Consider the following 12,226-nt stretch of genomic DNA (forward strand, 5'->3'; position numbering starts at 1 on the left):
TCAAGTGGTGAAAAGAATAAAGCGAAACAACAACAGAGAGGCCATAGAAAGTGCTGGAATGGAGAAGAGCAGATGGACAAGATGACGTCTGTGAGAGGGGCACTGGGCAGACACCTGAAGAGGGTGTCTGGAAGGTGCTCCACAGGGGGCACGTGCGAAGGCCAAGGTGGGGGCCACCTGGGGGGGGGGCATCAATGCCACTGGGACTGAAGCATGGGGGCTGGGGGTTGGAGATGAGTTCAAGAGGGGGCTTAGGGGGTCACAGACCACGATGCACACTGTAGAGCACTGCAAAAACTGTGCCTTGAGCTCTGAATTTGAGGGGAGCCTCCAGAGGGTTTGAGCAGAGGCTGGCAGCTGGCATGATCCAAACGCTGGTTCAGCAGAGGCTGCCTGGGGGGCTTCTCCAGCCAAGATGCAGCTGAGGTTTGCTGAAGAGGATGGGATGCTTCATTTTTCTCTTGGGTATTAGAACCAAATTGAGAGGATTGGCAATAATTTAATAAGAAAGTGATGGCACCCAAGTCTTAGCAATGTGTGTGTGCTTGGAGAACAGGAGGTTCAGACAGCTGAGAGAGAAAATAAAATCCCCTTTGGCTGAGACTGAATCTCCGAGGACACCTCAGGTCCTTGGGGATGGGTAAGAAGCAGATATTTTCAGACTCTTCCTGCCTCTGTGGATGGGGGAGCAGACACCCCCAAAATAGCAGGCGCCCACCCAGCCAAAGCCACCGAGGGCAGACACAGCCGTGGCATCGGCACAACGTGGTGGGGAGCTGGGTCCAAGGGCTGTGCACGGCCAGGGCAGGCAGCGGCAGGCTCCAGGACGTGCAGATTTTTTAGCAGCACATGGGCACAGGAGATGAAAACACTGAGTCTGAAGCAACTGAGAAAAGTCTGCTCTCTGAGTCAATTCATCATTTACAGCTGAAAACAGGGAAATAAGGAAAGAAAATGGTAAACAGGGACTATACACTGACCAAAAAGATTTAAATAAATAGAAAAAAAAAAAAAAAAAAAAAAAAGAGCACGCTTCCAGCAGCCTGAGTGGGCTAGAGTAGAATAAATGCTTCCCAAATGAAGTATTCCTTCAGGATATTCTTCTCATAAATGAGGATGATAAATTGAACAGGTTAGCGTGGTCACTGCCTAGACATCCGTGAAGATAGGGAAAGTGATTAAACTAGAGGCAGAGGTAGCAACAGACAAGATGGAATTTAACAAAGGATTATGAATATACTGAAATCTTTATATAATTTTCTTTTTCTTAGCTGCTTGGGTATTAGAATAGCTAGAAGGAAAGAACTGAAATGGTGGAACTGTAACCCATTGCATCCTTTGAAATTTGTTCTATTGCTACTTGTCAAATAGTAATTTGAAAGCTACCACCTTTTTGTATATATGTTATATTTTACAATAAAGAAATCATTGAAACTATTGTACTGTAACTCATAACATTTCTGGAAATTTCCTATATAAATAGTTGTTAAAGCATACTCTGAAAGATATTAACTTTTTGCATATATATTTCACAATAAAGAAATAACGAGACTATGGAACTATAACCCATAACATTCTTTGAAATTTCCTTTCTAACTACTTGTTAAATTGCACTTGGAAATTTATCACTTTTATGTATATATGTTATATTCTACAGAAAAAAAAAGATTTTAAAAAAATGAGGATAGAGAAGGAAGCCTCGTAGTATTGTTTTTGGTGGAGGATTTGCATCTCACAGCCTCTAGGCATTCAACCCCAGATCCCGTTAAAGTCGTGGTGGTGGGCACCTCGGGGAGAAGGTAAGGTTTCCTGGTCTGCAAGAGGGATGTTTGTTGAATGAATGTCAAAGCAAACAGACAAGCAAAGGGCCCCCTGAACTGGAGATGTGTTGGAAGGCTGAGAAGGCAGCTGCTTATGCATACAGCAGGGAAAACAAGCTGCTCCCCCATGGGTTGCTGGCCTCCTAGGCTGAGTACACCTGTGAGAAGCAGCCGCCAGCTGGCTTCTGCTTCCTTTCTTTTGTCTGCTTGTCTGGCTATATGGGTGTCCACCAGCCTGGCATCCATTCCCCTTCCCCTGACAGAGCCTGGCTGTCCTTGGGGCATCATTCCTCCACACTCTGTGCAAATGATTTAGGTGGAGACAACCTCCTGAGCAGGTTCCAGGGATTGCTGTGCCACATCCCTAATCAGTCACATAACCCATGCCCTCTAGGGACAGTGACTGGGGTCAGGGCCAGGGCCAGGACCCAAGTCACTCCCCTGAGACTCAGCCCTGAAGCTTGTCTACAATCATCTGGGAATTGACTTTGCTTTGGTTGGGTGTGCTGTGCCCAGAGGTGCTGGTCACAATGAAGACCACCTAAAAGGGAAGCCAACCAAGAGGACAGCAGAGCCAAGAGATGGAGAGAAACTGTCCAATGGCATTGTTTGATCCCTTGGATCCAGCAGTGCCTGAGCCCACGTGGACTTTTCAGTTATCTATGTATGGCTTAGGTATGGTTTGCATAAGCTGGAATTTGGGCATTTTCAAGTAAAGGAGTCAGGCTAAAAGCTGAGAATTTGGTGCATCTTCAAAGCAAGTGGGGAAACATTGTTTCAGTACCTCAAACACAACCTCAATGTTTCCAATGCAAACAAAACAATGTTTCCAATGTCCATCCTGCTGTAGTGTTAATGGGTTTCTTATTTTGGCTTAAAATCATTACTAAGCTGTAACTGGAAGACCAGAACTGGGTGTTTTGTTGGGGAGGAATGGTGTTTGTCTTAAAGCTCCTTTGTTTATTTGAGAAAATAAGAATTCTTTATTGCCTTAAAGAGGTGCTAATCAACTACAATGAGCCACTGTGATAGTGTTACATCCACATTTCTACAGCAGAGACCACAAGGAAACAACAGCGGAAAGCAAACAGTACAATTAAGGGGCCAGAGGGACCGATAGAGCGAGAAAGACAGTAAGAATTAACTGCAGAAAAGGGGGGAAAATTAACCTAGAGGAGCCATGGGAGCATCACTGGATGGTTCTGATGACTCTGGGGACCCCAGGGGAGAAGGGGTACTTAAGACAATATCAAGAGGATTATAAAACTAAGGCAAATGGAACTAAGTCTAAGCTGTAGTTAAGCGTGAAGTACGTCAAAGTTTGTCTCAGAATATAAATCCCTGGATCTCTGTTTAGGTCTATAATAAACAGACATCTCACACTTGACCAGTTTCTCCTATTCCCTGATATTGCGAAATGCACTGTTTTGTAGGTTTTTTTTTTTAAAAAAAAAAATACTATTCTGTCATTTAAAAAAATCTATGTGCAGTTTCTATCAGATTATACTAGAATTCTTTTCCATAGCTTTAATAATAATGAAGATAATAATAGCTATGTTGAATTGAACTTTTACTATATGCCAAGACTTACTATATGCAGTGGACTGAATGGTGCACACACACAAATTCTTTTTTCTACCTGGAATCTACAACTGTGACCTTATTTGGATAAAGGGTTTTTGCAGATGCATTTAAATTAATGGTCTCGAAACGGTCCTCCTGCCTTAGGGTGGGCCCTGACTCAAATGGCACATGCTCTTCTACGAGGCAGAAGTGGAAAGGACGCACTGAGAAGACGGCCACATGAGCGGGAGGCAGAACCCAGCGTGACACTGCCATAAGCCAAGGGACACATGGAGCCACCAAAGCTGGAAGCGGCCTTCCCTGGAGCCTCTGCAGGGAACACGGGCAGGGCCCACACCTGGAGTTTGGACTTCCAGCTTCTGGAACTGTGAGGGAGCAAATTTCTGTTGTTTCCAGCTACCTGGCTTGTGGTCATTTGTTTTGACTGCCCTAGGAACTAAGATACTGTGCTAAGAATCGTAAGGCCATTTTTCATTAAATTTTTCAACAACCCTGTAGAGTAGGAGCATTAGTTTCCTGGCTGCTAAAGCAAATACCATGCAACGGGTTGGCTTACAGAACGAGAATTTCTTGGCTAACAGTTTTAGGCTAGGAAAAGTCCAAAATCGAGGTGCCAGCAAGATGATGCTTTCTCCCCAAAACACTGTGGCATTCTGGGCTGGCTGCTGGCGATCCTTGGTCCTTGGCTTTTCTGTCACATGTCAAGGCACATGGCGGCATCCTCTCCTTTCTCTTCTGGATTCCGTTGACTTCCAACTTCTGGTTGCTCCCTGTGGCTTCTCCTTCCAAGCCCAATTTCCCGTGCTTATAAGGAGCACAGCCATATTGGATGAAGGCCCACTTTGCTCAGTCTGGGCACCTCAACTAACGACATCTTCAAACGTCCTATTTACAAATGGGCTCACGCACAAAGAACCAGGGGTGTGAACATGCCTTTTTGTCGAGGGAGGTAAATGATTCAATCCCCAATAGTAGGTATTATCCTCTCCACTCAATAGAACAAAAACTGGGACTCAGAAGAGTTGTCATTTACTCTAGTTTTCACTACACACACACGAGGTCCCAGAGCTAGTGGCATGGACGTGAGCTGATTTTGCATCCGGCGTCCCATTCCACCTTCTTTTGGTAACAGTTTTTAAATTCTGCTCTGGGTTGGGTACCCTTTCATATTGAATGCAAAATGCTAAACTGTTCATCAGACTTCTCTTACACTCTTCTAGACAAAAGTGGATCTAGGCAACCTGTTCCCATTCCTGGCTGTATTTAGAATCACCGGAATAACTTTTAAAAGTAAAATGACCAATAAATTCTACGCCCATCCCCACACCATCACTATCAAAGATCCTGATTCAGTTGGTCTCAGTTGGTCAACAGGGCATGGGGATTGGCATTCTTTAAAATTTCCCATGTGATACGAAAGTTTGGTCAAATTTATGGGCCTCTTTCTCCATGAGAGCTAAAACACAGCAGAGAGACAAAAATAAATAAAATGGTGGAAACTCCTTTATCCCAACAGTGGTATCCTGAAGAGCTCATTCATTAACTATAAGGACAGGGACCTTGGATCTGGCAACTTCCAGCTCTTCTGAGACCATCAGCTTCCTTCAGAGCCATGGGCTCCCAACCCTTTACTGCTCTGGTTGCCTTAACACAAAGAGTTCTGGTCAATTCAGCCAGGAAGTGGCAGAATAGAACCTCAAACTTCAGCTCCTGCTTCTAGGATACTGAGCCCCCCTAGTCAACCCACAAGTGGCACCTCCCCATTGCTGACATGAGGGTGTTGAGGAAGAAAGAAAAAACATTTTAGAGAGACAAGACATGATAGTCTCTTTCAAATTTGGAGCTGCTCTAGGATTCAAATCACCTTCAAGTGTGAAGTGGGTTCCTAGTGGCTGCAGTCCTCATATACTAGGAGGAGCATTCTTAACCAGAATAAAAAAAAGTGTCTACTCTGAAGAATGCAAGAAATGAGTCGCTCTGGGAGAGAAACGTGAAGCCACTGTCTTGGCATTCTGCGAATTCCAACTCCAGCTGAGTTGTATCTTTGTTCTCCCCTGGGGAAGGCAGCAACTTCTAAATACCAAGGGTGGAGAAACAGGACAGCTCAGCACAGAGGTGGCAGGAGAATAAGATTCTGCCAAGACGACAGTATCAAAACTATCAGAAGTACCTATTCACACAGAAACACAGGCAACCTGATTAAACAATTTTTATCCTTCATTAAAATATATACAAATAATCTGTAATTCATTTCTCTTAGCCACACTAAAGTATAAGAGTACATGCACTTAACATGGATATACATAGATTGCTGTTTAAAAGATAAGAAAAGGAATTGGGAGCATATATTTTTAGGATTCTTATGCAACATATGAATCAGTATAACATAATTTGAAAGTAAACTTAGATTAATTAAAGATGTATATTGTAAGACCTAGGACAATATAACTAAAACACAATTTTAAGAAATATAAATAATGAGCCAATAGTGGAGATAAAGCAGAATCATAAAAAAAATTATTCCCTCTAAAAGCAGGGAAAAAATGTAAAAGAACAGATTAAACATAAAGAAAGAAAACAATGAGTAAAATGGTAAATTGTAATCCAAATATATCAATAATCATATTAAATATAAACAGTCTAAAATACAACAATTAAAAGACAGAGATTTTCAGGTTGGATAAAAAAAAAAAGACCACCCATATAGTGACTACAAACAACCAACATTAAATATAAAGACAGAGAGGCTAAAAGTAAAAGGAAGGAAAAATATGTTACCATGCAAAGACTAATCAAAAGAAAGCTGAGGTGGCTACATTCATTTCAGATGAAGTAGACTTCAGAACAGGAATATTTCCAAGAATAAAGAGGGGCGTTAAATAATAGGTGGATTGAGTCAACAAGGAGCCAAACAATCCTAAATGTGTATATAACTAAAAACAGCACTTCAAAATACTTGAAGTAAAATTTGACAGAATAGAAATGAAAAAACAAAAACAAACAAACAAAAAAAACAAACTCACAGCCTAGATGGAGACTTCAACACTCCCTCTCAGTAACTGACAGAACAAATAGACAGAAAATCAATAGGGATATAGAAGATCTGAACAAGATGATGCACATTTAGAGAATCTTTTTCACCCTGTGTTAGGCAAATATTTTTTAGATGTGACACTAAACTCATGATCCCTAAGAGAAAAAAAAGTAACAAATTAAATCTCATTAAAATTAAAAGCCTCTGCTCTTCCATAAATGCATACTGGTAAAAAAAAAATAACTACAAAACACATATGTGATAAAGGACTTGTATTCTGAATAGACAAAGCACTTCTGAAGATCAATAATAGGAAAACAAATTAATTAAAAAACCAGGTAAAAACTTTGAAAAAGACACTTCACCAAAGAAGGTATAAGGATGGCAAGTAAGCCTATTAAAGAATGCTCACCATCATTTGTCATGAAGGTGTCAATTAAAATCTCACTGAAATACCACTACATGCCTATTAGAATGGCTAAACAAAATCAAACAAAACAAAAGGGATAATACCAAAGACTGAGAAAGAAACAATTGGAACTCTTATACATTACTGGTGGGATGTAAATACCACAACTGTGTTTGAAAAGAGTTTACAGTTTCACACTTACCATATCACCCACCAATCCCAGTTGTAGGTATTTATTTACCCAAAAGAAATGCGGAAAGTGTTCACATGAAAACCTGTCTGTGAATATGTAAATAAATTTTCTTCATAACTGCCAAAACCAGAAGCAACCCAAATGTCCCTCAGCTGTAAAATGAACACGCAAACTGCAGTACATGCACTAAATGGAATACTACTCAGCAATAACAAGGAACAAACAACTGATACAGGCAAATGCCAAATGCATTATGCGACGTGAAAGACAGCATATTCAAAAGCTGCACACTGCACGATTCTACTTACATGGCATTATGAAAAAAGCAAAACTACAGGGACAGAGAACAGGTCAGTTGTTGTCAGGGGTTTGGGGAAGTGGGGAGGAGGTGGCTACGAAGGGGAACAGAGGAATTTTAGGGGGCGATGAAAATGTTCTATACTTTGCGGTGGTGGTCACATGGCTACGTCAAAACTCGCGGAACTGTACACCCAAAAGAGTGAATTTTATTCTCCCCTAATTATAATTTAATGAGCCCAAATTTAAAGAAAAGTAGATGGCTGTAAAAATATTCTATAAATCAGACCTTCCATTTCTTCCATTAATTCAGTAATACCCTCCTTCACTGCCAATTAATATACCAAAGAATCATTTTTATTAACTTTGCTTTTCATGACTATGGATGTATGAAATATCTAATACATACAAAGGCTTTGTTTTAACCTCTGCTTGTGGAGGTGCTAACCACTAAGATAACTGATTATCTCCCACCCTTGTGATAACGTTAACAGTAAGTGGTGAGATGAGGAACAACTGAGGGAAAAACTTAAATGCTAGAGGAAAGGACCTGGCAGGGAAATGGGGGGAGGGGATCTGACTAAACACCCCACCCAGAGGGGGATACCCCTGCTCAGCCTATGCCCATTGCAGCAGGCAGGAAGGTACACCCAAGGTTGGCAGAGAACCCACATTTTTAAATAAAACTTGGAAATCCCAGTTTTTAAATGTGAAATCTCTCCATTGTTAAATGTCAAGAGCCCATTCCTTGTTTTTTAGCATTGTATGGACAAAACAGTACATGTCCCAGGTCCCTGTGCTTGCAAGCAAGAGTTTTGGGTACTGAGGAGGGGACTAGGACAGGCTCAGAGTCTTACAGTTTAATGGAATGGTTTCCAAGATGCTGAAAGCCAGCATAGGGTTTCCACTTGAGGGACAGGAAGCAATGGGTGGAAAGAAAACCTACGTGTGTTTTCAGCATACTGAGGGCGAGTGAGGGCACGTGTGTGGCGCGATCGTCATCCATGGTGTCAGCCGGAGTGTGGGAGAGCTGAGAAGTACCTGTCCATCCAGATAACCTCCTACTCGTCACACCTGCCCCAGGACCCAAATCTCTTATCAGAAACTCAAAATTCCCAAAGCTCTGCCATTCCAAATTTTTTTTTCTCCCAAAATTCATCTGGTGGCTAATGCTGACCTAAAGCAAAGTAAGGCTATTTTCGGTCTTAATTATCCCCCTTTATGCTTCATACAAAATTAACAATGGATGAAGTCATGGGGTGAAACTCCAGACCCAGGGTGGGTTATCATCCAATAAGTATATATGACCCTAAGTTGGTACTATCTACCGATCTCCTACCACTCCAAAATTTCAATAAATCTCAATCTTGACACACATCTGGTCCCAAAATTTCAAAAAAGGGACTGTGGTCTTGCCTAACCTTCACAGGGGTCTCAGAGGTGAGGGGAAACCATCACTGCCCGCCCACCCCCCACCCTCTACCTGGTTTATCCAGGGCCAATTCACCAACTCGACCTCCAGGAGGCTTTGCCTTCTCTACTTCAGGCCAACTCTTAAACCTTAGGAAAATATTCCCTTCTTTCAATGCCCTGCACCCTGTCCTATTTATGGAACCTCTTAAGGACAAATAAGTATTCCAAACTCTGACGAATTGCAAACCTCTAAATCCACAGTCAAAAATAAACCTGCAATCGGTATTAAAAATTGATCAGCAGTTTCAAGGATTCCAGAAATCAGCACTTAAATCTTTGTACAGGAAGAATCAGAGATGGCTTTTCTTTTTTTCCTTTTTTTTTTTTAAGACAGCAGAAATTTGAAAGAAGGTCAGAAAACTTTTTTCTCTATAAGAAATCTTATGGAACAAATAGTTTCTTTGTGGAGGAATCAGAAGGGGGAATGAGCTGTTGCTTTTAATCAGGAGAAACAAACTGAGGAGTATGTTACAGACAACACGGGCCAGAGCCATATGCCCCCAACTCAGGTGGTGAAAATCGTGAAGCAAAAGGAGAGAAAACCTGGCCAAATCAAGGCTGCATTAACCAGTGGGCAGGGTGGCGCTGGGGTGGGGGTGCCAGCTTCTAGAACCCCACCATCTCCCTTAACCAGCAATGCACTTTCTGTGCACACATCAGCTTCAAAATCAGCCCTAGGTGGGCTCTCTAGCCACACCGCTACCCCCAGCCCCTTCTGCATGGAAATCTGTAACCGCGGTTACCCTGCATCAATCCTCTAGGTAGAAAAAAATATGACTGGCAGCTTTAATTAAGAAAAGTCAAGGGCATACTTTCAAAAGAATTGTCGGAGTCCACACCTGATTAAACCTCTCAAGAATGGCGGCAGCCAACCCCAAGAAGGGCTCACATCGCAGCTCAATTTCAATGACAGCACCTTCCCTTACACAGTGCTTCTATCCATTAATTCATTTTACCACCAAAGAACCGCAGTGAAGTAAGCAGGGAAAGGATTTTTCGCATGGCCACTTTACACATGGGGAAACTGAGCCTTGAAATGATAGAACCCAGAGCTAAGTCACAATTCCGGCACCGGGTTCTGCAAATAAAACAAATAACCTGCCCCACCCGGTACCGACCCTAACACATACATTGGGATTTACCTGGGACTCTGGGGAGAAAGGGACAGTTTAAAACAGCAATTCTGTCTTACTGGGCTGTCAGAATCCACAGCCTCGAGGAAAATAGATTTCTACGAAATTTCAGATGGTGCCTAATGACTTTGGAAAAGCAAATGCTACTTTTTAACATTATTTGGCAACTTGTCTCTCCCAATGCACTGCTGGCCGGGCTTGAAGAGCTTTAGGCCGGAGCGAGGACGGGATTTTCACGGGGTTGGACTTCAGGTTTCTAGAACTCCACTCGGGCCCCAAGGCTCTGGCCGAAAAAGCGGCCAGAGCCCGGGCGCAGACACCACCTGCGCACACCTCGGTTTAACCGAGGGAACCTGCAGACCCTTCGTCCCGGCCAGGGAGGAAAGAAAGCGACATTCTCGCGTTTTCTCTACCCGCCCCCGCATCCCGCGGCGCCCGCTGTGGGTGCTGCCGCCGTGCCCGGAGGAGCGGCGGCCTCGGTCCTTGCCAGTCCTGGGCCCCGAGCGCAGGTGCCCGCCGGGGAAAGGCGCACAGTGCCGGCGGCTCCCGGGTGCCGCCGCGTTTGCGTCCCCTAATAATAATGGTCATAAAAATAAATAACGGCTACCTTTTGTGAGCCATTCGGGCGCTCTGCGTTAGCTCATTTAAATTCTCTTGGACCTATGAGGCAGCGTCGTCATTCCCATTGTAGAGACAAGGAGACTGAGGTGAGGGGTTTCCAGGGACAGGACTGGTGGGGTGGGGGGAGCCCAATTCTGAATGCAAGCCGCGCACACACTCCCTCCAGCCGCTCGCAGCCCCTCCAGCACTCCCAAACCACAACGGGCCGAATTTGGGGTCCCCGGAGGGAGTCCCGGATTTTTGCCAAGCTGAGGCTGTCGGTGAGCTGCGCGTTGAGCGTGCCTTCCTTCTGGGTCAGGATCGGCTCTCCGGACCCAATGGATGGGGGAAGGGGGCGCAAAAGACCGGGTCTCCCTTCCTAGATCCCCAGTCCCACAGTAGGACTGAGTTGAGCTGGGATGGAGACCCCATAGTTGGGAAGAAAGGGATGCAAAAAACCCAGCTCCCTGCTCCTGGGTCCCCGGCTTCCCAACGTGACTGCTCCGGGTACGGGGAGGCCCGCCTGGACCTCGGGGTGGAGAACAAATATAGTATGACCCTCAGCCACGCCTCCTGCTCACCCCAGAGTCAGCACCCGACCGGCGAGCAGTCCCGGGTAAGGGATCCGGAGATCCCGGACGTGCGCGGCGCCCCGCCCGGTCCGCCCATCCAGAGAAGGTGCCGCCCCGCGCCCCGCAGAGGCGCTCCGGGCGACCAGGGCGCTCGCCAAGGTCTCCACGACACCCCCACGTTCCGGCTGCCCCCGTCCGAGCTCATCCGGACCCGGGGAACTTCCCCAGCGCCGGCGCAACGGGCACCCGCCCCAGCCTTACCTCTGCCCAGCAGCGCGCCCAGCACCAGGCTCAGCGCCCGGCACAGCGGCGCCACCGGCGCGGGGGCTGCGCCCTCGGAGCGCATCCTGCCTCCCGGCCGCTCACGCCGCCCGCCCGCCCGCGGCCCCCGCGGGCTGCCCCATCCCCGGGGCGACACTCGGCAGCCGAGACGCCGGGGCTCGGCGCGTCTCCGATGACCGTACCCCGCCCCTGCCGGGTCCGCGCCGCGGCGGCTCCGGCCCGCGGCTGCTAGCGCGCCCGCCGGGACAACTTTTCTCCAGCCGCTGCCGCCGCCGCTGGCGCTACCGACCCCGCCCCCGGCCCGCCCAGCTTCCCGGGCCCCGCCCCCGCCCCCGCCCCCGCCCCGCCCCCGGACCGAGCTGAGTTGAGGAAGAGGGAGCCGAGCGCGCGCCGGGCGGCGGGGGGCACGCAGACGCCCCCCAGGCTGGGACCCGCGGCGCCCGGGGAAACATGGCAACGGTGGTCCGCTCCTCTGCCGGGGAACGCCGTCTCCGCAGCCCCTGCCTCGCGCCCCACGGCGCAGGTCCTGGGGAGTTCTGCCCAGGCCCCCGCGACTCAAGATGCAGAGGGCCCCTCACCTCGCCACCCTCCCGTGGTCACTGCGCAGCCAGGTGGTCGTCAACCCCACCCCCACCTGCAGAGCTGGGGACATTTGCAGGGATCTTGAAATAGATTAAGTGGGATAAAGCAACATGTAGAACAGTGTGCAAGAGGGGTGTGGATGGCTAGGGGCGCATGTTACATCCGTGTGCGCACTTGTGGCTGAGAAGGTATAGAATGACTGGTATCCCCGGAAAGGGTGCCGGGAGCCTGGGTGGAAAATGCGTTG

The 12,226-nt window shown here is 46.6% G+C and overlaps 1 protein-coding gene across 1 annotated transcript in view; it reads right to left on the reverse strand.

Moving 5' to 3' along the window:
- Positions 1 to 11,611, reverse strand: part of TMEM132C (transmembrane protein 132C) — a 374,779-nt gene extending 363,168 nt beyond the window's left edge. The window contains exon 1 of the mRNA XM_037817233.1: positions 11,377 to 11,611. Within this exon, the coding sequence (XP_037673161.1) occupies positions 11,377 to 11,461 (85 nt within the window). The 5' untranslated portion in view covers positions 11,462 to 11,611. The remainder of the gene's footprint in view (positions 1 to 11,376) is intronic.
- Between the last annotated feature and the right edge of the window lie 615 nt (positions 11,612 to 12,226).

The sequence above is a fragment of the Choloepus didactylus genome, chromosome 23 (assembly GCF_015220235.1).
Source record: "Choloepus didactylus isolate mChoDid1 chromosome 23, mChoDid1.pri, whole genome shotgun sequence".
Lineage (NCBI taxonomy): Eukaryota > Metazoa > Chordata > Mammalia > Pilosa > Megalonychidae > Choloepus > Choloepus didactylus.